At 41.4% G+C, this 27,318-nt stretch overlaps 1 protein-coding gene across 3 annotated transcripts in view; it reads left to right on the top strand.

The window, feature by feature from the left end:
• The first annotated feature begins 8,321 nt into the window (after window positions 1–8,321).
• The window catches only part of LOC133918472 (calcium-transporting ATPase 5, plasma membrane-type-like), a 28,410-nt gene continuing 9,413 nt past the window's right edge, over window positions 8,322–27,318 (top strand). Inside the window, exons 1-23 of one of the 3 annotated variants that reach the window (XM_062362360.1) lie at window positions 8,322–8,506; window positions 14,976–15,140; window positions 15,813–15,929; window positions 16,020–16,074; window positions 16,291–16,382; window positions 16,466–16,597; window positions 16,704–16,793; window positions 16,999–17,068; window positions 17,477–17,547; window positions 17,638–17,721; window positions 17,808–17,885; window positions 17,969–18,040; window positions 20,210–20,293; window positions 20,405–20,487; window positions 23,908–24,016; window positions 24,096–24,151; window positions 24,238–24,280; window positions 24,354–24,437; window positions 24,549–24,707; window positions 25,174–25,236; window positions 25,354–25,452; window positions 26,560–26,670; window positions 27,038–27,205. In XM_062362360.1, the coding sequence (XP_062218344.1) occupies window positions 15,021–15,140; window positions 15,813–15,929; window positions 16,020–16,074; window positions 16,291–16,382; window positions 16,466–16,597; window positions 16,704–16,793; window positions 16,999–17,068; window positions 17,477–17,547; window positions 17,638–17,721; window positions 17,808–17,885; window positions 17,969–18,040; window positions 20,210–20,293; window positions 20,405–20,487; window positions 23,908–24,016; window positions 24,096–24,151; window positions 24,238–24,280; window positions 24,354–24,437; window positions 24,549–24,707; window positions 25,174–25,236; window positions 25,354–25,452; window positions 26,560–26,670; window positions 27,038–27,205 (2,040 nt within the window). In that variant the 5' untranslated portion in view covers window positions 8,322–8,506; window positions 14,976–15,020. Of the gene's footprint in view, window positions 8,507–14,637; window positions 14,898–14,975; window positions 15,141–15,812; window positions 15,930–16,019; window positions 16,075–16,290; window positions 16,383–16,465; window positions 16,598–16,703; window positions 16,794–16,998; window positions 17,069–17,476; window positions 17,548–17,637; window positions 17,722–17,807; window positions 17,886–17,968; window positions 18,041–20,209; window positions 20,294–20,404; window positions 20,488–23,907; window positions 24,017–24,095; window positions 24,152–24,237; window positions 24,281–24,353; window positions 24,438–24,548; window positions 24,708–25,173; window positions 25,237–25,353; window positions 25,453–26,559; window positions 26,671–27,037; window positions 27,206–27,318 lie in introns of those variants that run through there. The other 2 variants (XM_062362362.1, XM_062362361.1) reach the window with 2 other exon arrangements.

Raw genomic sequence — 27,318 nt, 5'->3', positions numbered from 1 at the left:
TAATAAAAATAATATTATTTAAAAAAATCACAAATCCACGAGGGCTGAGAGGCTCAAGCCACTACCCTAATGTTTGGAACCCATAAACCCTCTCTAATATTTTAATATAGAAGTGGAAGAAGAAGAGAATGACAAGAAGAAAAAAGAAGAGGAAAAAAATATAATTTTTTTCTCCGGACCAAGGTTCCCAAATGCGTTTGGACCTTGAAAACCGCCCATTGATGGTAACACACAGTAATTTGGTGAAATTCGGTAAAAATCATCAAATTTTGTTAAATTTTCAAATTTTAAATTTGAGTTTAATCAATACCCACTCAATTTATAAATACTATGTGAACGGAGCAGACTACAATTTATAAATACTATGTGAACGGAGCAGACTATAAATTGAATCCTGCTCTGGACTGCATTGCACTCGGAAAGATTCTGACGTCCATGGCAGAGAGAAGCACACCGACACACCGTACTGGTGGGGTCCCGTGCCTGCCAAGTACGAGTAGGAAACACACCGGTAAGGTGAGGTGATCATGTCTTCAAAAGGAAAAAAGAAGCATCCGTAGCCCGTAGGTCCGTTAGGACAGCGAAGATGTGGGCTCCGGCGAGACGGACTTTATACCTTGGTCCCAGGCATACAGATGCGAGAACGACCAGCAGTCCAGCTCCACCGGCCGTAGCTCAGATTAGGTCACAGCACAGCTTTACCGAAAGAGGAATAAAGCTTGCAGCGCGCATCATGCATGCACGGCTTTCTTCTCCAGCGGAAAAAAAAAATAACAGGTGTCCCGCTTATTAGGCTAGAGGTTCGAATGTCCCATTTGTTAAGCTCGAGTGTGTCCTATAAATCTGATACATATGATAGATCACTGAAAAATGAAAAATCATCCGATGTCCTGTGCACCTCCGAGCCTTAATGTCGGTCCGCCCCTGTTCTCTACTGGCGTAGTTGAGGTAGGTACTATTCAAGGTCTCGCTTGACACGGTTCCAAATGTTTCGGATTTGGTTTTTCTCTGAAAATATTTCTATGGTACATGCAATTGTTTGGCTAATATAGTTATTCAGATTTCTAAAGATTGTAAGTAAGAGGGGGAGGTGATTTTAATGACAAACATTATTTTGAGTGATTCTCGTGTTATTAAAAAAACAAAAACTTTCTCTAGGTTTCTTACAAGAATTAAAAAAAAAACTACCCATTTACCAGAGATTCTCCTATTTCTGATAAAAATTAGAAATGTTTCTTACTGTCAAACGTACCTTAAATCTATATATACTGCATAGGGTTGGATAAGACCGGTTTTGTTACTTTACACAAGAAATTGAAGGGTCACTCGCAACATGCCGACGTCATTGGGAGCAGTTGTTTCATCATGGATGAAGTAATTAGGTTAAATAAACATTAACGGTAGTCTCTATACAGAGGACAACACTAGAAGAAAGAAAAAGACACACATATATCTGACACATATAAAACCCTTGAACTAAAAAAAACTAACGCATGCATATACTTTAGGTCACTCGCAACATGTGAACGGCATTGGGAGCAGTTGTTTCATCATGGATGAAGTAATCAGGTTAAATGAACTTTAACGGTAGTCTCTATACAAAGGACAACTCTAGAAGAAAGGAAAAAGGCACATATATATCTGACACATATAAAACCCTTGAACTAAAAAAACTGACACATGCATATACTTTAGGTTATTGCATGTGCATGGTAAAAGCTTCTTTAATTAGAATGTGTAAATTTCACAAGAATTTCGCTCAGAACAGTATATTTCCCGAAATAGGAAGAAATCAAATCTCATTCCAAAGGGAATATAAACCGTTATCCCATTCATCGCCAGCAGAACTTTTTTCTTTCGCAAAAGAAGCTACGAAGACGCCAATTTTGGCGCTGCAGCTGCGTGGGCCTTTCACCTTTTTTACTCAGCTAGCTCTTTTCATCTTTGCCAGTAGCCGAGTAGAAAACGCGTGAGGATCAGATGCACTTGCAGTGCGGGACCTGGATCCTCTGCAGTGGTGAAAGCCATACAGAGGACTGTAGTAACCGCAACAGTGATATGTGAAGAGATAAACAGTGATATGCAATGACACTGCAGAAGGAACAAGTATTCATTTACTGTAGCATCTTTTTTCTACCGTTTGCGGTTTACTGTATCATCTGCTAGGCTCCCTTGGATTTTGATCCAGCGGTTGAGAAATGATCCTAATGCAAATCACTGTTCATCCTTTGCAGGGATAACTTCACTGCAGGATCTATTTCCTCCATCGATCGATCTCTTTTCTTCTAACTTCTAAGCAAGGCAATTAGCTTACCGCCAATGACAGCGATCAATTTACATGCTAGCCCTAACTAAGTTAATTTTAAAGGAAAGATAGATGACAATATTAAGATCAAGTGTGTGTATATAGTGGCATATCCATAACAAAAATGACCGAGTGATCGATACATATGACTATATTATAATAAAATATCTCACTTGTTAGACTAAAGAACGTCATGTAGACTATTATATATGATGGATCACTGTAAAATAAAAATTTAATCTATATATACTATAGCCATAGCGTGGATCATATATAATATATACAACGACCAGATAAATAGATACATAACACCTTCCACTGTTATCTATAAATTAAGCTCGGTTTTTTTAGTCGAAACATTTTTTAAGCTCAACATGCATGTTGGAACAGTTGTGCAGGGGTCAAAGCCGGAAAGGTGTAACTGTTCTTCTAATGCACGTAGTGGTAATATGCATGACGATTTAAGGAAATTTAGTAAAAGTTAAGAATGATAAATACCCGATTATATGATCGTGCAGCATGTACCCCATACTGCATGCAAAGCAACTAGGAAATAAACATGTGCACAACTAGCACTATAAGAAATTTAAGTAATAACAAAAATGATCGTGACAAACTGTGGAAATGTCACAAAATGGGGGTTATTTGGTGATGATTTGAGAAATTTTGTCATAAGTTTAGAAGAGGGGAGGAGCTCGGGGAAGTCCTCCGAAAGCTTGGGGAGGTTCACCGTCTATTTCCAGTTATCATGGACGTCGAGGTGGAGCTTTTCTTCTCTCTCTAAGGTTGAGTGGGGAAAAGAGTGAGGTAGTGTGTGAGAGAGAGAGCAACAGAGAGTGATCAATTCACTTAAGTTGAGCCTCTGCACTTTGGCGATCAAACCGTCAATGCTCATGGTCAGACCGCGATAAATCCACGTGACTGCACACCTGGCGATCAGACCGCGGGTAAGCCTGATCAAACCACGAGTGGGGTTTCTTGCTGAAATCTTTCTAAGTCTCCGTTCTTTGCATACCTCACTAACTCCAAGGCATTTAAGATCTTTCTAACAAGCTCTAAACTATGTTTACATACTTTTAGAATATGTTTAACTCATTTTAATAGAAAAATATGTATAACACATGCGATAATGATTAAGAAAGCTTAATTATGTGATTAATTTTTAGGACGTGACAGATACTCACTAACCACCAATAATAGATTTGTGTAGAACGTCTTGTCTAAACTATTTCACCAATCTAGATCAAGTTGTCATGATCAAAGTAAGTTGAGGAAGTAAAGGAGTCAAACAAAAATCATGAAGACCATATGACACTTCTCATAGGCAAGCAACAGAGAACTGATGAGATTCTTCTGCGCCTCATAAGCTAATCGTCAAACATATGTTCAGTTAATCATCTTTCTAGTAGTATATGGTACAAGGTAGCTTTTGAAGTTTTTGATGAATGCATGGTTTAGATTAATCATGTTTTTAGTAGAATATAGTGCAAGGTATCTTTTGAAGTCTGTGATGACTACATGCATGCTAAGATGTAGACATGCTAATATTTTGCACTTGTGCTAGAGACAAAATGACCTATGATGTCTATATTTTGTGAAAGATTACGTGACTTAATGTAATGAGATTGTCTAAATATTCATATTGTTTTATAATAATGTATTTCTATATTACTAATATTCTCATAGGATGTGTGACAATATAGAAAGAACTACGTGACGATCATGCTTTGCATGATGATTTCTTCTTTTTTTTGTCACAGATAAACAATGGTTGTGGGAATTTTAGTGATGAAACACATGCCAATAATGACATTTAATCTCACATTACATGATAAATAAAATATCATAAAATAGTCTCTCTTCCATGACAACAGTATAATTATCATAAAATGTAAGACGTTACATGATGATTTTATCGACTTCGTCACTAAATACATTCTATAATGTAGGTTTTATAATGAAGTGTGTGCCACATAAATACGTCACTATTATTATTCTATGACAAAAATATACCATGATGATAATCTGTTATCATTAATAGTTAGTTTTTTTTTTAAGCTACCGCAAATAGGGCTGGCTGAACTAGCATATACTAGCAGCTCAACACTGGATATTATTATTATTTAAAAGAAAAATGGAGATCATAATTATTGATTGACCAAAGCATGACGAAGAGTTTAGTTATTTGGATTTTTCTATGAATTGTTTCTCCTTTTTAAGGGGAACAAGCTGAAATAAATAATTTGGGAAAATATATACCATTTCAAGGAAATTGGTTGGAAAGTTGCTTCGCGGCTGATGTTCGATCCATGCGGGTGTGTTCGAGGAACTTTGTGGCGATGCGACGTAACAAAACATAACCAAGCAAGTTGAGCTCTTGCAATCGTAAGGCACTTAGGCCACTTTCAATTATTTATTTCTTAAGTGACGTCTAACAGAACAGAGAATATGTGTTTTATTTCTTAGATAATGTCTAAGGAGACAGAGCAAGAATTTATTATTAAGAAATAAACTTCTAATACATGTATATATGCTACTATTTTTTAGTCTTCTAAGATAATTAATTATTTTATAGAGATGTCTTTGGTATAGAATTGCTAAAAAGTCAAAACGTTAGTTTTTTTTATAAGAAATAAGCTCGTTCTCTCTTTTTTTAAATTGCTTGCCACACCAATTTTTGCCTAGCTGGATATCTAATTAATGTCTAAGAAATCAGCTACACTGTAGCACTGAGAGGCATTATGTGCGTTAGTCTTAAAAAAAAAAGAGAGGTACTTATGTGCATAGCGGTTTAAACCTTTAAGGATCCCAAATCTTTGCGGTACCTAATAAAAGGCATTAAGTGTTTGAGAATATGAGATTGGGCCCTTGCATTCGGTTCCAGACGTATTTGTTAAAATAGACAATAGATCGGCGTATTTATAAATCTAGCATTTATATTCGGCAACTCGAATACTGAAAACGGGCCAGCCTCACCTTTTTCGATAACTGAGGTGCCGAAAACGGCATTGTTCACCATATTTGGCACTTCAGTTGCTGAAATCTCCGTGTATTCGACAACTGAGCTACATAATACAGTAAACAGTGCCGTATTCGATAGCTGAGATGCCGAAAGCCGCCGGGTCCGCGTGATGTCGCATCGCTGCCAAAAGCCTCTGCCATCATGTGACCCTGTCTCTGCCGTCTCGTGACCCAGTGTTGTGCGTCCGTGGCTGCTCGTCACGTCATGGCAGCTCAGCTCACTTGTGGCCACTCGTCACGTCGCGTCGTCCGGTGCTGTGCATCCGCGTGCTGTTGTTTTTTTAGCTTTCGGTGCGTCGCGTGGTGGTTGTGCATGCTATAAAACGAGGAGAGTAGCAGTGCAGCGCAAAGAGAGGAGAGCAGTAGCGCGAGGCGAGGAGCGAGGAGAGGAGCAGCATCAGCGCGAGGAGAGGAGCTCCAGCGCTTGTTGAATAGTTGGAGAACGTTACCTCAGTTACAGTAAATACTTAAATTATATATGTAATTCATACTTAGCGTGGATTTGTATAATAGTAATTAGCATGTTGGTATGTAATAGTAATTATTTACTTATGTTAGTAGATTGTATAATAGTAATTAGCGCAAAATTGATTAGTAAAAAAAACTCATGGCAGCTCACCTCGACTCACTCAGTGCAAAGTAATTTATGAATATGTTAATAGTGCAGTGTCAATTTATAAGAAGATTGAATATTTGCTCAATGTAACTTTCATGTTAATTTAAATAATATTTTAATTCAATATTGAATATTAATTACTTACATATTTAGCATGTGTATCGTGCAAACATATAAGTAGTAATTTTATTATATGTATCTTTGTTTACCAGATACAATATAGCTTTCTATATTTATTATGGAGAACGTCCCGAAATTTTGCATGGAAGGCTCGTAATAATTCATAACTGCGAGTACATAGAGAGTTCGGTTGAGACATCTAATGACCTAAATGATCTGAAATCACATATTGTACTTAGCACAGTGATTGAGCATGCCTCTTGCAGAGACAACTCAGGGCTAGGGGTGGAAATCGGAGGGAATACGATGGAATGGTCCCGAATATGGATATGGATGCATATTTTTTAAACGGATTTGGATATTTGAATATTTTCGAATATGGATGCGGATCAAATATTGTACCAAATTTGAATCCTGATTTGGTCGAATGCTGATGTCCTAACAAGTAACAAAGTTTAATTAAAATTATTACTAAATGAAAGATGTTAACTTATAATCTGTTTTGTCTAATATTTGTGTCTGAGATAGTATCTTATCAAATCCACATTCAAATGAAGAAATAAATACTAAAACGGATAGTACCTGAATTTCTTTCCTCGGATATGAATACAGATATGATTATAGCATTACGAATATTGGATGAAAAAAGCCAGATACTGTTCAGATTCCTGCTCATTTTGTATTTTGAATACGGATGGTGTTTTTTTAAAAAAAATAGGGATGTCCGGCAGATTATCCGTTTCCATTTTCCACCTCTACTCTGGGCACTTTAGTTGCTGCATGGATGCATGGTTCAGTGATGCTGGTCATTATCACAGTGCCCAAGCAGCCACAAGGACGGCTAGATGATTATCCGCTGTAGTGATCGGTATGTTTGGATGGAAAGGATTAACCTCTAGAGTCATTGTCAAAGCAGCCACAGTGTTATCCACCCACAGTCACTCACCTCTGCTTCATCAGTACCATGTACGTGAAACTTGAAAGCTCCAAATCGAATCCAGTGGCTGTGCAGAAGAAAATGCCGTAACGGCAGCTGTGTGCACTTTAGTTAACTACAAACATAGGATCCAAATCTCTTGAGTTGATGCTACGTACCAAAGATTTAGCCAGCGTAGCCGAAACCTTAGAAAAAAAGAAAGGTTAAGATTCCTCTCCTTGATGCCATCCGTCAATCTTACAGATTCCTTTCAACCCCATTGACACCTTAGCATCCATCAATTTTCTCCCAAATCATCAATGAAAACAACAAAACTGCTAAGTGAGTCAATACATAAAACAAGAGGTTGATTACACTGTGTCACACCAGGTCGATGCAGACCGATCGAAGACACCAATAATGTATACCACCGGTGTACTTATACACAAAAGCACTGGCAATGTCTAAAAGCTACTACTAGCTAGTAACTAGTAAGTACTCCCTCTGATTTTAAATACTTATCAATTTAATCAATATTTAATTAAAATTTTAAAACTTTAATCATTAATAGCTTGCAAAATATTTAATTTAGAACTATGAAAATCATATACATATAACTTTTATGATTCTAAACTAAATATTTTAAAAGCTATTAACTATTGAAGTTTTAAGATTTTAATCGAGTCTTAAACTATAAGTTTTTAAAACTGGAGTGAGTATAAGCGAAGCCAGCACAGAGCGGCAGCATAGAGCTCATTTGCTCACCTCCTCAAACAAGCTCCCTCGCAAGATCAGCGGTCACAGGACTTTAAGAGTGTGATTGATTGCTTATATATCCTGTTGCCTGCATAGATTATATACGCAAGTTGAGGAAAAACAGACTGAGCGAATATAAAAGTGTTGAAAATAGAAGTGTTTGGTTGATTATATTTGTCTAGACATGCTAAGCTGAGTTTTTATTTAATTAACTGAATCCGAGGTCGTATGAGCGGATGCAAGAGCTGAGATTCTAATTGATTGATCGCATAAAAGTGATTTTATGATACTGATAAATAAGTATATCTGCATGAACAAACCTAGAAGCCTGCATCCGCTGAGCTAGGCTGTGCAGGAAAGCTCATATACGAGCCAGAAGCTTCCCTCCCGAGTCAAATTCCGGACATATATTTACATCTGCTAGATTATATTAAAATAATATATACAAACAACTAAACACAATTCTCTCTAAAATTATAGACATCCATCGAGCCAAAATCCCTGAATGCGAACAATCAATCTCCCGCTAAACAAGCTACGGTGGACACACCACTCCTATATATATATATATGCAACACTGCTGTCCGCCTGCCCGTACCAAGCGTGCGTGCTACTCCAAATCCAAACACTAGAAAAAGCCCTTCACCTCGGCCGCAGAGCGAGCGCAGCAAGCAGATCGCGCGGTCAGACGCGCCTCCGGCACATCCTTCTGCCGGCGCTTTCTTCTCCGGCGCCGCGCCGCGGCCGGGCAGCTAGCTAGCCGAGCCGAGAGGTACGTCACCGGCGGCCCGCAGCGCCGCCTTACATGCTGTTGCGTCGGCAGCGGGTTTGATTCCTTTCGTCTGTTCTCGTTTTCCCTTTCACTTTTTAGATTGCTTTTGTGGAGGGACATGTCGTCTTTGCTTGATCCTGGGAACGGACGGTTCCGATGCCCAAATCCGATTAAAGCGAGTACTCATATAAGCCTTTATTAATTACGTTTATGGGTTGGTTTGATTGACGAAAAAAAGAACACAAACCTTGTGTTGTTCATATTTTGAAGAGCAGTACTTCGTATTCACGCCAGATAATTTTGAAAGTCGGATCACACCGTTTCTCATAACACAAATTGGTTCAACCACAAGGAATGGTGTCATCATGCTAAATTATCCGTTTTGCTAGATTTAAGTTGACCTAAATCTTGTAAGACATGAATACGGGGATTAGCTAGGTTTATAATAGGATTGTCTAATCTCGAATCTTAGTGACAGATGACTTAGGATTTGCAAATTTAAAATCGCCTTGAAACTAGGCACACACCTAGCTAAACTAACGGGGATATATTCCATGATAGGCAAAACACCACAGAAGCTTCAACAGTCAAGCTTCAGAAAGTAAAGAGTGTCAGCAGACAGTCTCAACTCTCAAGCACCAGGACTCGATCCTCTGCATTAATGCAGGGATACTGTTGTACAGTGAAATGATGCATGCTACACTGCTCTACATTAATTAATCATCATTCATTTAGAAACATATCTCCAGTACTGTATCACTATAGTGACTGTACCTCGTTACTATATCACTATAGTGACTGTAGCTTGTTATGGTACCACTAAATCGGAGCCAGTACGGATGATGAACAGTACTCTACATTAACTTTGATGATGATCTCTATCTATGTGGGACATGTGAGTCTCTCAGGGTCCTATTTACCTTATTCTCTCTCAGGGTCCTATTTACCTTATTCTTTATCACATTATTCACTTCGGTTTGTACTTACCTATGTCCGCTGGCCAGCTGCTGCATCTCCTCACGGAATCACGTTGTGCTGCTGAGCTAGCCTGCTTAATCAACTAGCGAGATTGCAGTGAAGTTATTATTATATAATACTCGGAGTACACTATTATTCGGTAGATCCCTTCGTCCCTAGTTCCATGTTACTTGGAATTCTCGTTTGGCATACTACAAAATAAGTAGGCCCAGTGCATTGTCGTCAACCGGAGGCAGGGTTCATGTGTGTCGTCAACCGGAGGCAGGGTTCATGTGTTACACACTTTGGACTTGGATTGTAGTTGAATAATTTTCCCTAAATAATATTTGGTGTATTTTTTTTTAGTATGTGATGAATTTTACTAAGCAGCATGATTCTTAACAGCGTGCTTGGAAGAGACGTGTATTTTATTAACTGTCAGGAACTGCCCTGTTATGATGGTGCCATCTATAGGTCAAGCTAGCGCCACCCATGGGCTGGCTAGGTCACCAGGTTAAAAAAAGGAGAAGAACACAACAAAACAGGAAGAAGATAATAGACTAGAGACATCATCTTCCTTCTTAGTCGTCTTTTTCTTCTTCTCCTGACCTCCTCTTCCGATTCCTCCTTCTACTGCTCTCTCATTTCACACCCCCTTTGTCCTTCAGTTTGTAGCTGCTCTCCCTGCCTAAGCTTTCATTCCTCTTAGATGCGTACTCAATTAGTGTGACTGAATTGGATCGGCAACAAACTAGATGAGTTTTGTGTTGATTGGTTATGCCCGTGATCAATTGGTGTGCTCGAATCCACTGGGTATGTAACAATTGGTATTAGAGCCTTCGATCCCCGCAGTCTGTGGTGCGAGATGTTGAGGATTGTTGTTGGAGGTGGTGTTCAAGGAGTAGGCGCTCACCAGATGTTCAGTGAAATGATGGGCTAGTTGGGAAGCTTCATGGGCGCTGGGCTTTGCGTCTGCGTGAGCCACGTGCTTTACCCGGTGACCAACGAAGTGTTGCACCAGGTCTACAACATGTACAGGGCCGATGATGGTGCATATGCTCTCGACGATGAACGTGTGGTGTGTTAAGGCCCTCGTCTGGTTCCGGACGAGCTAGGATGCTAAGCAAGCTCGGCATGCCACCCACGGATGCTGCTCATTGGACATCTAGTGCGCGCACCCTCTTCCCTGCGTTAGCAACCACATTGGTGAGTCGGCGCTCTCTTCCACGACCTCAGCCACGGCTACCACAGCGACACCCTCGGCCACTCCACCTCTACCAATGTCTAGCACTCCGACCTCGCTTTCGTCGCCAATGCGTCTACACCCACCATGGTGTCTGCCCCTACGTCTGCATCCACCACCGTTTCATCGTCTACCATTGCAACGGCATCCTTGGCCATCGCCTGTGGCGCTTCGTTGTCCGAGGACACCTCGTTCACTGCTACGTCACCACAACCTTCTCCACCATTGCAACAGCAACCCCATCATCACCGTTAGCTCTATCGCTAAAACCGTTAACCTCACGTAGGAGATGGTCCACGATGGCGAATCCGTTGGGTTCGTGGAGTCGATCCGCTGCAAGATTGACTTCCGCCATGTCAACTTTGCCTACCCGACGTGTCATGAGGTGGTGGTCTTCAAGGACCTCATGCCGAGCGTCGGCCTCGCCCTGGTCCTGCCCATGGTGTCCTTGGAGCTTGACACTGACCGCATCATCATCACCACCACCGAGCTCCGCCAGCAGACGCATGCCACGTGTTCGACACAACGTTGTTTTCGCTGCGTAACCCCTCATGTTGTCCATGCCTTGACGTGGTGCACCGCCTCGCGCATGCACGACCTGCTCGGTGGTCGTCGTTGTTCACTCAGTGGCCACTCTACGACGGGTTCACTGTGTGACCACATTAATTTTCACCCGCGATGGCATCACGTCACGCAGCATGTGCACCATCACCACCTACAGCAGCCACAACTGCACCGATGACTTCTCGCCTGACACCATCCCCGAGCTCCTCCCCTTCTCCAATAAGTTATGTTGTGAGGGCCTCAAGGCAGCCTACGACAACAGGCTCGGAGCCATGGTGCGTGGCGTCGATGATACCCTCTCCCTCATCAACCTCGGCCTCGAGAAGGCCGCCCACTTCCTCTTCACCACCTGCCTTCAGACCTTCATGTGGAAACTTCCCAAGTCACTCACCAACCCGGACATTACACGCCTACTCTGCAGCCCGGAGGGCTGAGAGTGCCTTGACATTACTGGAGCCGGTGTGAATGCGCGGAGCTACCATGATGGAAGTAGCTGGCATTGCACCAGCTTGGGTGCATGATGCTGGAGAGCGGTGAGTTTGCATATGATAGGGTATTGCTGTTCCTCTACGACAGCAACAACTCACGACCAAGGCAGCCTCACGGTGATGACCGCGACCACCAATGTGTATCGCAATAAGGAGTTCATGCCTATGATGCGTGCCATCCAGTCACATGTTTGCAGCCCTGGCGCTGCGATCTTCGGCCCAAACTTTGCGCAATCACTCTACTGCTACCTCCTCCGTGGCCTGCTCTACACCGTTGAGGTCCACATCATGTCAGCCCCCTTCACACACATTGTCGTGCTCGTCTTCCAAACGTTCGAGCAGGTGTGGGAGGAGCTATGCATCAACATCCGCGACGGCGTCCTATCGTCCACAAGGGTCGTTGTGCTGGCCCTCCTCACGCTGAACCCCGCGCTTGCCGGTGCAGTGAAGTGCAAGTGCGTCGCGCTAAGCAACTGGTACAATGTGATCCCAGCGCTGTTCTCCAACACTAAGTACATGCACGACATCATGATGAGGTACATGGAGCTCTACATCAAGAAGTTATGGCAACACGCCAATGGCCTACCCTTGATCGTCGTGGGTACAATGCGACCGAGGGGTGGGTCAGCACGAACGCAGAGCCAAAACCGCCACCGAAGTCCACCATGTTCACTGTGCTCCCCAATGTCACCTGCTTCGAGTTCATCCCTCTAAAGATCGGCTACGATCCTGAGAGGAAGAAAGCCAAGGATGGTCGATTGCTGCTACCAAAGATGCACTACACTCATCCAATCTTGGTGATGCAAGTCCCATGGGATCTGGGCGGCGTGACGGCAACGGCTTAGGGACAAGTTGCTTTTTCAAGCGGGAAGGGATGTCAGAGACTACCCTGCTTGGCTGGCACCCACCGTGGGCCAGGCTGGCGCCATCCCTGGGCTGGCTGGGCCACCAGGTACAAAAGGAGAACACAACAGAACGGGAAGAAAAGAATAGACCAAAGACACCGTCTTCCTCCTCCTGTCTTTTTCTTCTCCTGAGTTGCCTCTTCCGATTCCTCCCTCTGCTGCTCTCATTTCACATCCCCTTTCTCCTTCCAGTCTGTGTAGCTGCTCTCCCTGCCTAAGCTTCCATTCCTCTCATATGTGCACCGGTTAGTGTGGCTGAGTTTTATGGTGATTGGATGTGCGTATGATCGATTGGTGTGCTCGAATCCATTGTGTACGTGACATTAACTCAAGCATTTTAGTACAAATAAGATAAATATCGGGCCTTCAGATCTTTCTTTCTATCCAAACAAGCCATTAATTGCCACACGACCATTTCTATTTCATAGACACAATAACAAACAAAAAAGAACAGTTTAATTTATCCGGTTTATTATAAAAAATAAATAGTAAGATAAATCATAGACAAATCCATCTTTTGAATTGTTGTATTATTTCTCCAAAGAATGGCAAAAAGTATACTTTCTAAGAAAAAATGAATATTTGTTGAACTTTTATTACCTGGTCCAGCTTAAAGTTTTATATCAAAATAATAGATTGATAAATTTTGAAATTGCGCATTTATTTACTCAGGCTAGATATGTAACTTTGGTACATCACTCCACATTTTAAATAGTAGAGCAAAACCCTATCGGCCTATTGGTCACTGAGCTTAACAGACAACAAGAGGACGGATATTTTCTGTCCGTCCGTCTGAAGGCTTGCAAAATAATTGGTATTCGTGTCTGATACTATTTAATATTATTTGTGTCCAACTCTAAATTTGAGAAAAAAATTAAAATAGGATACAAGATGGTTGATATCGGTTCGAGGTATCCAAACATTAAGTATTATTATAAAATCTATTATGACTTTACTTAAAAATACGATAATATATAATTAAATTGTTACACATTCGTAGACAGATAATACTGAACGTTCTTATTTTCATATATCAGCAATCACTCTCTATGTGCTCATTTTAATTATACTCGTATACTGTTTAGTATGTTGTCTGAGGATGTAAATGATATAAAAAATTTCTATCTATCTAACTAATCGAAAGCTTACGGCACTATCTGCTCCGACTCCAATTAAAAAAAATATTCGTATCCAACTCTAACTTAAAAAAATATAAAATATAATATATGATAAACTATATCTATCCGTATCCGATGTAATTCACCCCTAATCATTATATTACAAAAGCAGCACCACAACAACAACTAAAGAGCACGGTTTGGTTAGCTACATGACGCCAGCGGCTGAAAAGGAGGAGGGAATTAAAAAAAAATCGGCCTCGCTTGCATAATAAGACAAATACAAAGCATGACCCATATCTCCATCAAACAAACCCATGCAACTCGCCTGACTACTCCAAACCAAACAAAACATAAGACCACGCAAGCCCGTAACACAAAAGACAACAACACCCATTATGGACGTAAGCGTGGTGTGTAGGTGATTATGTGTTTAATCTTGTATTTTAAAAAATGATAGCAACATCCATCATGCCGCGTCAATGTGAGTCAAAGACATACCCCGGGCTAGCTAGTGCTTCGGTCGTGACTGTGAGGTCGTGAGCAGTGAGCAGGAGGTGCCGGTGAGGTTGGTTAGTCACGATTAAACTCAATCTAGTTCTAGGGGATTTGTCTAGTTATTATTATTTATATTGTTATTTTAATAAAATGTCACCTCTCTCACTAACGTATGAAATCATATATATCAATAATATATAGGCTAAGATAGCAAATATTGAAAACGCAACAAAATTAGTTGCGTACAGACAATTTTCCTGTTCCATACCCACTCAATTGCAACAGCGTCTTTTGGAGGGGGACCCGGTTCCCCTCGCCCGCTCGCCGGCCTCGGGCCTTCTCGTTTCCAGACTCCAGAACGTGAGGCGGGAAAAAGCAGGCGTGGGGGGAAGCAACGCAGAAAGAGAGCGAGACAAGCCCCGGATTCTGCCCCCGCCACGCCCCGCCGCTTCGTTTCCTCCGCCGCGCGCCTCCTCACACACCCACTACCCCACCCCACCACCTCTCCCCACCACGGCGACCCGGTGCATCCCCGGCGCCGGCGCCGGGTAGCTCTCACTGCGCGCGCGCCCCCCGAGGTGGCCGCCCCGTCACTCGTCGCGCGTGGACGCTCCATCCGTGCGTTGTGTTTTTGGGGTTTGTGGTTTTGTTTCGTGGTGGCTTAACTGATGTGCTGGTGTGGAATGTGCGTTGCAGATCAAGGGGTGCGGGTGTCATCTCTCCTGAGGAAGCGGCGCGGCGATGGCCGGGGAGCAGGCGCCCGAGGCGTCGCCCAGGCCCGACGAGACCGACTACGGCTGCGCTGACCGATTCGTCATCCCCGCCAAGGGCGCCACCGTCGAGCGTCTGCGGCGCTGGAGGGTGAATACCTCTGCAATTTGAACTCGCTATGCTGTACCTCTGCTTCTGCTAGTTCGAGGATGCAGGGTGCTTGCTCTGTGGTAGTGGCTTCCAACGCAATGTGGTTTATGGGTTGGTCGCATGCGGGATTTTGGCTATTAGTACCACGCATTGTGTTGCTGTCTGATCTGGTGAAGCATATATTCCGGAATTTACATGCTTGCATTCTCCATCTCGATTTTATGCTACATGTATTGAGTTGTGGTTACTAAAGCACCAGAGTGATCGGGTGGGGGGGGGGGGGTTTGGTATTTGGTTTAGTAAGTTACTGTTCTTAGCACTGAATGTTCCAAACCTTAACTGCTCGTTCCATTTCACTTCGTCACCCAACCAAAATTTAGTGAGACGAACTAGTACTGTCATTATTATATGTTAGTAAAAGTTGATAAAATCATAATATTACAAACATTGTTTTAATGTAAATCTAGTGATATAATTTGCATACAGGCATATGGCCAGTTTATATTGTTTAAATATATTGACAGATTTTAGAAAGTTGGCCTATTAAACTTGTATGCTTGTTCAAAATTTTCAACAATTACTTAACTAGTGCTGCTGCATGCCGTCATAACTAACGTTGTAACCTGTTCACTATTCTTACTCACTATTATTATGGTTTTGTTCAATTGGCAGGAAGCTGCACTAGTCCTCAATGCTTGTCGACGATTCAGATATACGCTTGACCTAAAAGAGGACGAGGAAAAGGAACAAATAAGGAGGAAGATTAGGGCCCATGCTCAAGTCATAAGGGTATACTTTCAATCTTATGTTTCTGCAATGTATTTTTTATATCATGCTACACTTTTCTTGTTTGATGGATTTAGTTTTGAATACAATCAGGCCGCATTACTTTTCAAAGAGGCTGGAGAAGAGCCGAATGGTGGGGAATTACCAGGTAACTGCTATGGAGAATGGATGCCTTTTAGGGTTGCAGAGAAAACAGAATGTCAGTCTCTTAGTTGTAATTATCACTGACATTTATCCCCATGATCAACATTTTTGTCATGGATTGGTTGCTACTAAGTTGAGGACCTAACTGCATCTTGATATATAGTCATGCAAAAATGGCAATGTTACTTTTGTAATAATTTCTCATTGTTCTTTTATGCAGAAACTCCCCCACGAGGTTTTGGAATTGGAGAGAAGCAGCTGACAGTGTTGACTAGGGATCATAATTATTCTACTATTCAAGAATATGGAGGGGCATGTACCATTCATGTTTGCAAGTAAATTTAAGTCTCCAGTTTACGGACAACCAATTAAGGCATGCTTTCTTTGAAAATTAGGTTAAAGGGCTCGCGAATTTACTGAAAACCAACTTAGAGAAGGGAATTCATGGAGATGAGGCAGATTTGTCATGCAGGGCGAATGCTTTTGGGGCTAACAGATATCCTCGCAAGAAAGGAAAGAGTTTTTGGGCAAGCTTCTTTACCCACTTCAACTATGATTACACTGTTAAAGTTATTGCAATTTCAACAACTAACTTTATTTTCTTTTGGTGGGGGTTCGTTCTTGTGACTACAGGTTTTTCTTTGGGAGGCCTGCCAGGACTTGACGCTAGTTATTCTTATCATAGCGGCAGTAATTTCTCTAGTATTGGGGATTGCAACGGAGGTAAATTCCTAGTCCGTCCTATGCTTTTTCATCTTCCTTTTGTATTGTCGTTAGTCTATCATTAGTCATATATGCTTATCCCCTTATGAATTTTAAATCTGTTTCATAAATTTCCATAAACGATGCTATAGCTGAGCACTTCACCTATGCAGTTACCCTTTTAATCACATGTTTTATTTAGTTCTAACTCCAAGGATTTCACTAGGGTATCAAAGAAGGATGGTATGATGGCACAAGTATTGCATTCGCGGTCTTTCTTGTTATAGTCGTTACAGGTATGCTGTTTGTTTTTCACCCCTTCACTCTGTACTTACTGATCCGCTTTAAGTAATGCAATAGATGGAATATTAATAGGAAGATGCAAATCTTGGCTTCACTTAATGTTCTTGAACTTCTTTATGACTAAATGCTTTAATTTTGTAGGATAGAGTACCGGATTTTTTTTATCCTTAATAATATGTTTGCAGTTTGCCTTTTGTATTGTTTTGGGAAGATAGATATCAGACCTTTCTTGGAGGGTTTAATCCTTACTAATATGCTTGCAGATTGCTGTATACAGTTTTTTATACTCCATTTTTTTTGCCTTTGCTGCCTTCTTTTTGCTCACAATACCGTGAATGACAATCCATTAAGAACAAACTTGTTGCCCCTAACTCCCCCCCCCCCCCCTCTTATTTTGTTAGCTGTCAGTGACTACAAACAGTCCCTGCAGTTCCAATACCTCAACGAGGAAAAGCAAAACATACAAGTGGAGGTTTGTGATATGGAACTAACAAACAAGTTCGGCTATTCAGTCATTAGATTTTAGGCCTCTAATGTAGTGTCATCATGCCGTGGTGTTCAGGTTATTAGGGGTGGTAGAAGGATTCAAGTGTCAATATTTGATATTGTAGTTGGTGACGTAGTGGCTCTAAAAATCGGTGATCAGGTAAGTAAGCAAATATATTTTGCTTTGATTTATGATTACGCTGTTTGTGTTTCTGATATTATAATGGAACCAAAATGTCCTTTTAGGTCCCAGCTGATGGTGTTTTAATTAGTGGTTATTCTCTTGCCATTGATGAGTCCAGTATGACTGGGGAAAGCAAGATTGTAAGTGACACATTGCAGTTTACATTCAACCTAGAATCAGTTTTCCCATTGTTAGCAAACACACTAAACAGTGCTTCTATTAGGTTATGAAGGATCAGAAGACACCTTTTTTAATGGCAGGATGCAAAGTAGCTGATGGTTATGGCACCATGTTGGTGAGTGATCGTATTTTGCCTCCTGAACTTTTCCAATAGTTAACTTACAACTTCAAACTACAAAACCGAGTATTTTATTCCCCTCAATTTTATAAAACTAGGTCAAATTACACCCTGAGGCGTTTTGGCATGGTGATTTTTCTGACATGTACTAAAATAAGCGAGGATTTGCTTGCATGGGCAAGAAAGGAGGCAAAGGGGTATCCCGTTTATTTCTTTTCCTCTCTCTTCCATGACCATGCTGCTACAGGCCTCACACAACTTGGAGGTTGCTGCTGTTGCCATGCAGTTCCCTTTCCTCTAGTATGCCAATTCCTGCCTGAACTTGAGGTACTAATGTATGGCTCCAGCAGCTCCCTGATCAGATTCATTGCTTTAACTCTGCTTTTCCTGCCTGACCATCTGCAAATAGGCCTCCTTCAGTCCTCCTAGTGCCCTTCTTGCTCCACGCCACCACGATCGCAAACTCGCCGTGGATTCAAAGAGTTTTTTTTTTTGCTGACTCTGCCCATTTTCTACTGATTAGATGCTAATAGACCTCGTCACTGATGTGAACAAAATAGCACTGAGTTGTATTCATGGTGCACTAATTAGGGTGCAAATGATCTTGTTTTAGAATGTTTAAAGGTTAAAGCCCCGGTTTTGTAAATTTTCGGGGTTAAAATGTGTTAGGAATAGCAACTTGTATTCAATAGTAGCCCTTGAGGGTAATATATAGAGTATATGAGGGAGTACAGGATAAGGACTCTATTAACCTATACGTAATGGATAAAGATTATATTTCCTCCCCTTCTCAAATGCAAGGCGTATGCATTAGTATTATATTTGAGAGAGATGACACTAAGTACTAAACTTAGACTAAAACATAAAAAATTGTCTCTTCAAAGCAACCGTAGAGTGGAGCCTTGGTAATTCTGTCAAAATAAGCCAAAGAAGTGCAAAGTGAAGCACTCGTAGTAGAGTCATGATGATGACAACAAAAAATGGCTTTGATTAAGAATCGCAACAAAGCGGCGATGAGTAGCAATACGACAAACAAAACAAAATTCTCACTAGAGCTACAGAAAGATCAAGATGACACAAGAATGCCCTAATTCAAGAATTGCAAACACAACAATGACAAGTAGTGAGACAACAAATGAAGTTGTCACTAAAGCTGCAGAAAGATCTAGATGGCTAAGTTGCATTAATAACGACTGGAAAAGAAATCGACTAATTGACAAAGGAATATGTGGACTCGCATGGCATAGACGAACTCAAAGAGAGAATGAAGCTTGGCTGGACGCAACGGAAAAGCAAATACTAAAGCTAGACGCAAAAGAAGCTAGCAACATAGCACCAAAACACAGCCTAGTATAGGAGTAGCACCACACAACAAAGCAAAAAAGTAGTAGCCTACCAGACCGCAACAAAATCCATATGGCAATCAACAGAGCGTGCTGTGATAAGTGATGACATAGAGCTTTCGGCAGCGATGCGAAGATCCGTGCCGAAGTAAGACGACAAGATCCAAAGGAGCATGAAGACCAACGGGAAGAGAAAACCCTTCAATGGATCCAAACGGGAGCAACAATAGCATATCCATTGAAAAAACAAAGCAGAGCAGCTTCGCACCGTGACTACTTTGCGTAGAAGAATCGCACGTGACGAGCAGATCGCTTCAGAATTGCGCACAATGAGCAGTTACCAGAGGGATGAACAGTATCAAACGAACGGTAACCTGTTGGATGAAGGGGTAGCCGGTCGACCAGAGAGACAAAGTCGGCGTCGGTGGGTGGCTGGATCAGGATGAGTTGTAGCATAAAAAAAAACCTAGCTTTGATACCATGTTAGGAATAACAATTTGTATTCAATAGTAGTCCCTAGGGGCATTATATAGAGTACATGAGGGAGTTCAGGATAATGACTTTAGTAACTTATATGTAATGGATAAGGACTCTATATTCCTAATAAAATGGACCTATTCCATATTGCTTATTTATTTGTATCTATGGATTTTTTATTACTGCTATTTAGTCTGGTAGACTAGATTGCACAAGGGAGGACTCTTTTGGCTAGAGCAATTAATGCATGCTAGGTCCTGGTACCCTTAGGAAATGTGTTTATTAACAAGTTTTGCAATGAGGCGTTGGATGTTGTGTGTATATGAACTTTTACAGTCCTTTGCAGGTAACGGCAGTTGGACTTAACACTGAATGGGGTTTATTAATGGCTAGCATTTCAGAAGACAATAATGAAGAAACTCCTTTGCAGGTTTCACCCTTTTATCTTTTTCTGATTATTTGATCAGGAATAGTACTATAAAACTGTGAAACATTAGTTACATCTTATGGTTTACTCATGGCTTTATCTTTTCTGTTTAAGGTGCGGTTGAATGGAGTAGCAACACTCATAGGTATCGTAGGCCTATCTGTTGCTGCTATGGTCCTCATAGTCCTCTTTGCAAGGTAATAACAATGTCTGGAAGTCTTTTTGACAATTAAATTCGAATAGCTCATGAAGAAATATCTGGAAGTCTTTCTGTTGCTGTTATGGTTCTCGTAGCTCATGTTGCAAGGTAATAACAATGTCTGGAAGGCTTTCTGTTGTTGAAGGGCAGTCTGTCACACCGATTGGACTTTAGATTTATATATACACCTTTGGTTTAACAGATATGTTTATCCTATACAAGGATTCAAAACGCGGATACGTGAAAAACTTAACCTTGATCTGTACCAGTTTTATACAGCCAAATATTGGAACCTGGGTTGGTAGCTGTGATTGGTAGGTAACCTCAGCGTCCAGTCGCCATGACAGCGAACTGGCAGCTGGGGCAAGGAATAGTCGAGAAGGTGCGGGAAAAGTTAGTGCTTCTTATTTGCATTTGATAGAGGGGGTGTTGTGCTCATATATCCGGCCTGATTAATAAAATATAACCTTTATCCAAAGCAACCAAATCAATATAAGGATAACATTCCAAACTAACAAGATATCAAGCCTTTGATCTTATCTCCTCAAGTTTGGCAACAAACATTGATGTTGACTAGCATTGATGTTGACCGCGCCATGGGTGGCTTCGATGGCGTTGCCCACTGGGATGGCAACGACGGAACCAGTGGCGCACAGATAGATCGGGAGCAGAAGCCATGAGGATAGTTGGCTCTGAATTCCGATACCATGATTGCGTAAAAGGTGATCTCTCAGTGACAGAAGAGATGGTAGCATGACTAGCAAAACCTGTCAGTGCAGAGCCAGAGGTAGCAACCAGGCGACGAAGTAGCGTCACAACCTCCCGCTGAGTGTCAGTCGAAGAGGTAGTCGAGGAGGTAGCCGAGCTGAGGTAGAAGCACCAGAGGAACATCGAAAATGTTTCTTCTTCCGATAGCAGTTTGCCTCAACATAGCCCTCCTTGATGCAATAGGTGCAGCGAGGGTGACCACTACCACCTGAAGAGGCTGTAGAAGGCGAAGGAGACACATGAGGAGCAGATGACGGTGTAGTCGAAGACGTAGGCGCAACAGGTGGACGAGCAGCCAACACTGAAGGAAGTGGCATAAGTCCAGAACCATGCATATGAGTCTCCTCAGAATGTAGCTCCGTAAGAGCCTCCAAAAGTGTGACACGAGGGTGTCGTGCAAGCAGCTGAGCCCCACGCTGCTCAAACTCCAGAAGAAGGCGAGTCAGGAACTCGTAGAGGCGTCGAAAGTCGCGTTCAACACGCAGATCTAAGCAGCACTGACGAGTGACGACCAACAACAGAAAGAGTCCAACTGACACGGCACATCCGACATCTGAGCATGGAACGCATCAATTGTGGCATCACCCTGCTGAAGATACTGCTCCTGGCGAACAACAAACAAATAGAAAGCATCTCCAAATGTCTCATAGGTCCGACGAAGATGAGTCCATATCTGAAAGGTAGTAGAGAACTCAACAATCTCAGAAGAAAACATGTGCTCCACACTAGCAATCAAAGTAGACGCTGCACGAGCATCATCCATCCACTGAGCACAGTCAGACAGCCGATCACGGTACTGCTCCAAAGCTTTTGATAGGCAGAGACAACCTTCACATAGGTAGCTGTGGTGATGTCAATAGCTGCTTTGTCTCCTTTGTCAACAAGCGGTTGCATGTAGGACTGTGCATTTATGACACCGAACCGAGCAAGCCGAACCGGACCGGTCAACTCGGTCTGACCTGTTTTTGGTGTACAGTTCGGTTATGAGAAATATGGAATTTTCCAAGTTCGGTTTTCTCGATAAAAACCGGTTGTAAACCGAATAAACTGATCTAACTGAAAATGAAGAAAAATAACAGGACGCCTTATGGTCTGAGGATTCGAACTCTGGTGGGAAACAACATGTACTTAGCAGACATGCCTTAACCACTTGGCCAAAGCTTTGTCGTGTGCTATTGGAAGAAACTTTAACCATTTTATATAGTCATGTTGGGTTCCTCGGCTCCATAAAAAGGGAACAAAATAAAGGTTCTCTTCTTGGTCAAGACTTTTCTCTATTTAGTGTCAAACATGATCATATGGCTCTCTCATTTTGGGTTGGGCTAACTTGTGATGAGTCATGTTTACAATTTGCGTCAAGTTTAGTAAATATGGTATTAACCAAAACCACACCGAAATAATTTGGTATTAAGCAAAACCGCACCGTGCACTAATGAAACACCGTATTAACCGAGCAAACGATACCGTATTATCGATATACCGTACTTCTCGAACCGAAAAAACCGAACGAACAGTCTTAGCTACATGGGCTTCATCGGAAGCTCCAGGGAAGATGGACAAGGAACGGTGCCACAGAGAACACCCTAAAGACGAAGGCCGCACATGTGAACGCGCATGTGTTGCTTGAAGTCTCTGTAGTTGGCACCATCAAAGATCATTGAGCACCGAGGAACTGAAACGTTGCTCAACGATGTCCTGAAGAGGTGACAAACGATAGCAAGAGTGCAAAGGTAGCGGCAAGCAACAACAAGAGGGTGACAAGTGACGGCGAGAGCGCAAAGGGGAGCGGCGGTTGACTGCAAAGAAAAGCGGCAGCTGCTGCAATTTTCTTCTTTTTTTGTTTTTTTTTTTAGCTCAGACACAAGCTTGTTTGGATAAGAACCGAACGGACACAAGAAGTCAAAATTGTGACTTAGCAGGAGCTAGCAGCGTCGGGAGCGGGTGGGCGTAGAAGCCGGCGGCTGGCCAGCAGGTGGGCTGAGGCCGGTGGTCGAGCGTGTCGGGGTGGAGGCGGTCGACGGGAGGAACCGGGCTAGAGGTATGCGGGGCTGGCGGTCGAGCGTGTCGGTCGGCGACCAAAGAGGCACGGGGGCACGGGGCGGCGACAGTGTAGATCCGGCTGAGCCAGGGCGGATCTAGCTGGATCGGGAGAAGAGGTGGCAGCCGGGAACAGGGGAGCGGTGGTGGCCAGAACAGGGAAGAGAAAGAACGATCTACTGTAGCATATCGATCTGGAGCCAACGAAAAGAGTTGACGACGATCGTGGACTAGATCTAGACGGTCAAGTTAATGCGTCCAAAAAGAAACCTTAGCTCTAATACCATGTTAGGAATAACAAATTGTATTCTTTGGAGGCCTTAGATCAGTATATATACACATGTCAGGTGGCAATATGCAAAGAGCCCCTTATAGTCTGGGGATATTACACAGAACATTATATATATCTAACAGTTGGATTTTGTTGGGATTTATCTCTAGCCTACCCCAACTTGCTTAGGACTAAAGGGCTTTGTTGTTGTTGTAGACCGGTTAAGCTGGTTACCTCCGGTTCTTTGTTATCCCTGGTCCTACATGCATATGTGCAATGATTTTTGTTGCTCTAGTATCTGCTGTATACCTGTGTACTTAAAATCCTTTTCTTTGCTTCCAGATATTTTACAGGACACACTACAAATTCAGATGGCTCTGGTCAGTTTGTTAAAGGGCAGACAAGTGTGAAATCTACAATATTTGGATCAATAAAGATATTAACTGTTGCAGTATGTAGTGAAGTAAATTTTACTGTATCATTAGCACTTCTTTTTTTAATTAAATCTTATACTGCAAGGAATCATCTAGGTGACTATTGTTGTTGTTGCTGTACCTGAAGGTCTACCACTGGCTGTAACACTAACGTGAGTTGATATATTTTGGATTCCCCCCCCCCCCCTTCATGCTCCATTTTCTTTTAGTTTCTGAATGTCTTTTTTTATTTCATCAGTCTGGCATATTCCATGCGGAAAATGATGGCTGACAAAGCACTGGTACATATTTATCCATATTAGTTTATGGTGTATTCTTTTGGTTATCATATGATGCTAAACATGTCAATTTCAGGTGCGGAGGCTTTCTGCCTGTGAAACGATGGGTTCGGCTACAACAATTTGTAGTGACAAGACCGGTACATTAACACTGAACCAGGTTAGTTGCTTTTGGATTATTATGGGCCTTGTACTTATTCTCTACTGGTCAGTAGTAAATTGCCTCTGGTTTTGTGATTATTCAACTCTCTGGAACTTTTTGTTGTTCTAGATGACTGTTGTGCAATCGATTGTTGGTGGAATGAAGCTGCAACCTCCTACTATTGTTGATAACTCGTCGAGTACTTTTGAGAACTTGTCACCTACTGTAATCTCACTTCTACTTGAAGGAATTGCACAGAATACTTCAGGCAGTGTGTTTGAGGCAGAGGTAATGTCGCATGCTCTTGTCACTGAACTCCTTTTCCTGCATTTAGACTACATTCATGAACTTGGATTGCTGTATATGAATTATTTTTGCAAGTCAATTGCAGCTACTTAATATTTGTTGTTCTAACTTTGACTGTTCAAGTAGGTATATGGGTATATCAATGTGATGGAAAATCATTTCATTTCCAGTTTGGTGTACTAGTTATGTACTTTGGATACATTCAAATTTTCAGTTTTGATTACTGTTCAAGCTGTTGTGATGGTTATTTTGAGACATTTCTTGTCTTCTACATTTGGCGTATCTTAAATGTCAGCAGTCATAACTGTCATCTGTATATTTCCATTTCTTTTACGTCTGCTGCTATCATCACTGCTAGTTACAGTGGTCTATTTTGTTTCAATATACAATCTCATATTCTCATATGTGTATCTTGCCCTTCGATAACATCCTAAATTGGACTTATCAGGATGGTAGTGTCGAGGTAACAGGCTCACCAACGGAAAAAGCAATCCTTTCTTGGGGTGTTGAGGTAATGTTTCTTTGCTGTTAAAAATTTACTTCTATTTCTGGTGACACTGTTAAATTTACTTTTGTAATCGTTTCTGATAACTCCATTTTTTTCTTAACCTGTTGATGCCTCCTATAGCTTCATATGAAATTTGTGGAGGAGAGATCAAAATCTGCTATAATTCATGTTTCTCCCTTCAACTCAGAAAAAAAACGCGCTGGGGTTGCAGTGGTTGTGGTAATTCCTTCTTCATTTCACTGTCTTTATTGTTTCCTAGAGATCTAGTTTAATACTGTATTAGATTGTTCCTGGCATCCTGTGTTGCTGAAATACTTTGATGAGACGAAATAATACTGGGGCTTTACTCAAAGACAAGGCTCCATGGAACTTAAAATAATTACATATTTATTTTAGGCGCACTGCATGCTCAAATTTACTTTCGTTTTCTATCTCTTCTGTATATTGATTGGGTTCAGAATGTTACTTTAGGACAAAGTATTGCATCTTATGTGTTGAGATTGTTTGTCTTTTCAACCATCCTCCATTACTTGCCTGTTCTATGCTATGAGTTCAGAACTTGTTGCTGTGCTTTGAGAACAATATAATACGGAGAACTGACATTTTTTTGCACACCTATGCCTAAACTCTAAAATATATCTAATAGATAATTACGTATGCCTTGTAGAAAGTAATGTTGAAAGTAAAAAAGAACCAACAAATCTAAAGCTTTTGTTATCTGTTGAATAAGTTTACATTCCTTTTAAGTTTCTTTTTTTTGGGTTCGAAAAGGCACCTCTCTAAATTAACTGGACTATACTAAAAAAGTTAGGCTAACATAGACTACATTTCAGGCACAGACATCAATTACAAAACAACCTTTTTTTAGGGAAATATAGTAAGGGAAGCCCCTAATGTTGTATTGTATAAATAAACATATCTGAAGTTACAAAAGAAGGGCTATAGGTAGAAACGGCAAAGGAGCCAAAATTAAGAAAGATAATCTAGCCGAGACATAACTGCGATTCTAGCATCTTCTTTAACTCTATGTAAGTGTAAAATAACTTAATCAATGAAGCCCTTCCAATTTTCAAAACTTGTCCATTTGCTAGCACTTAAGTGCAATAATATTGGCTTCTTAATTTACTTTAGCTACTCCTAAAAAAAACTTTAGCTACAGTGTGGAAGTATTCTCGAGACAAATGTGGTTGTATCATTTTTCATATGAAAGATCTAGTACTCCTAATATATTGTTGGTCAACTTTGAAATATTTGACTTCAAGCATTCTCAGAGGCACTTAATTTCCACTGAAGGGAGCGGTAAACTTGTTCATGTGCTATTTTCAGAGAGATTCTGATGTTCATGTACACTGGAAAGGAGCTGCTGAAATTGTTCTCGCCTTATGCACAAGTTGGCTTGATGTGGATGGCTCAACTCATGAAATGACACCTGATAAGGTAGGAATACTTTGACTCTTTTTCGGATTTACCTTCTCCATTCCTAAATAGATGTCATTCTAGGATCTTGCACATGTACATAAACCAAGGCTCATATAGAAGACTATATTACCTTCATGCAAAGCCTTCATCATGTTACTTATTTGCTCTTGGGATGGTCTGTTTTAAGCTAGTCTGCAGTAGTAAATAGCCTTGGAAATAGCCATGCATTATGAGGGGGGGGGGGGGTACGTAAGGAAAAGATGGTAAAAATCATCTCGGAATCATAGAGTATCATGTCCGCGAACAACATTGGAAAACTAGAATGACAGTATTTGAGAGCAGAAGATCTAGTTCGACAGTTCTCATTTTCACTTCGATCTTTCAGGCTAATCAACTCAAGAAACTTATAGAAGATATGGCTGAGCAAAGTCTTCGATGTGTTGCTTTTGCTTATAGAAATCTTGATCTGAAGGATGTTCCAAGTGAGGAGCAAAGAATTAACTGGCAATTGCCTGATAATGACCTGACACTTATTGCAATTGCGGGGATGAAGGTATATGTTCAAGAATTTGCAAATGGTGAATTATGTTGCATATTGTAGCTCTAGTAGTTCATTTTCTGTTTTTCTGGTAACTTTCTTTAATACTTTCCTTGCTTGTTGCTGAG

The sequence above is a fragment of the Phragmites australis genome, chromosome 5, assembly GCF_958298935.1.
Source record: "Phragmites australis chromosome 5, lpPhrAust1.1, whole genome shotgun sequence".
Classification (NCBI taxonomy): Eukaryota; Viridiplantae; Streptophyta; class Magnoliopsida; order Poales; family Poaceae; genus Phragmites; species Phragmites australis.
This window is presented reverse-complemented; position numbering and strand designations above follow the sequence as displayed.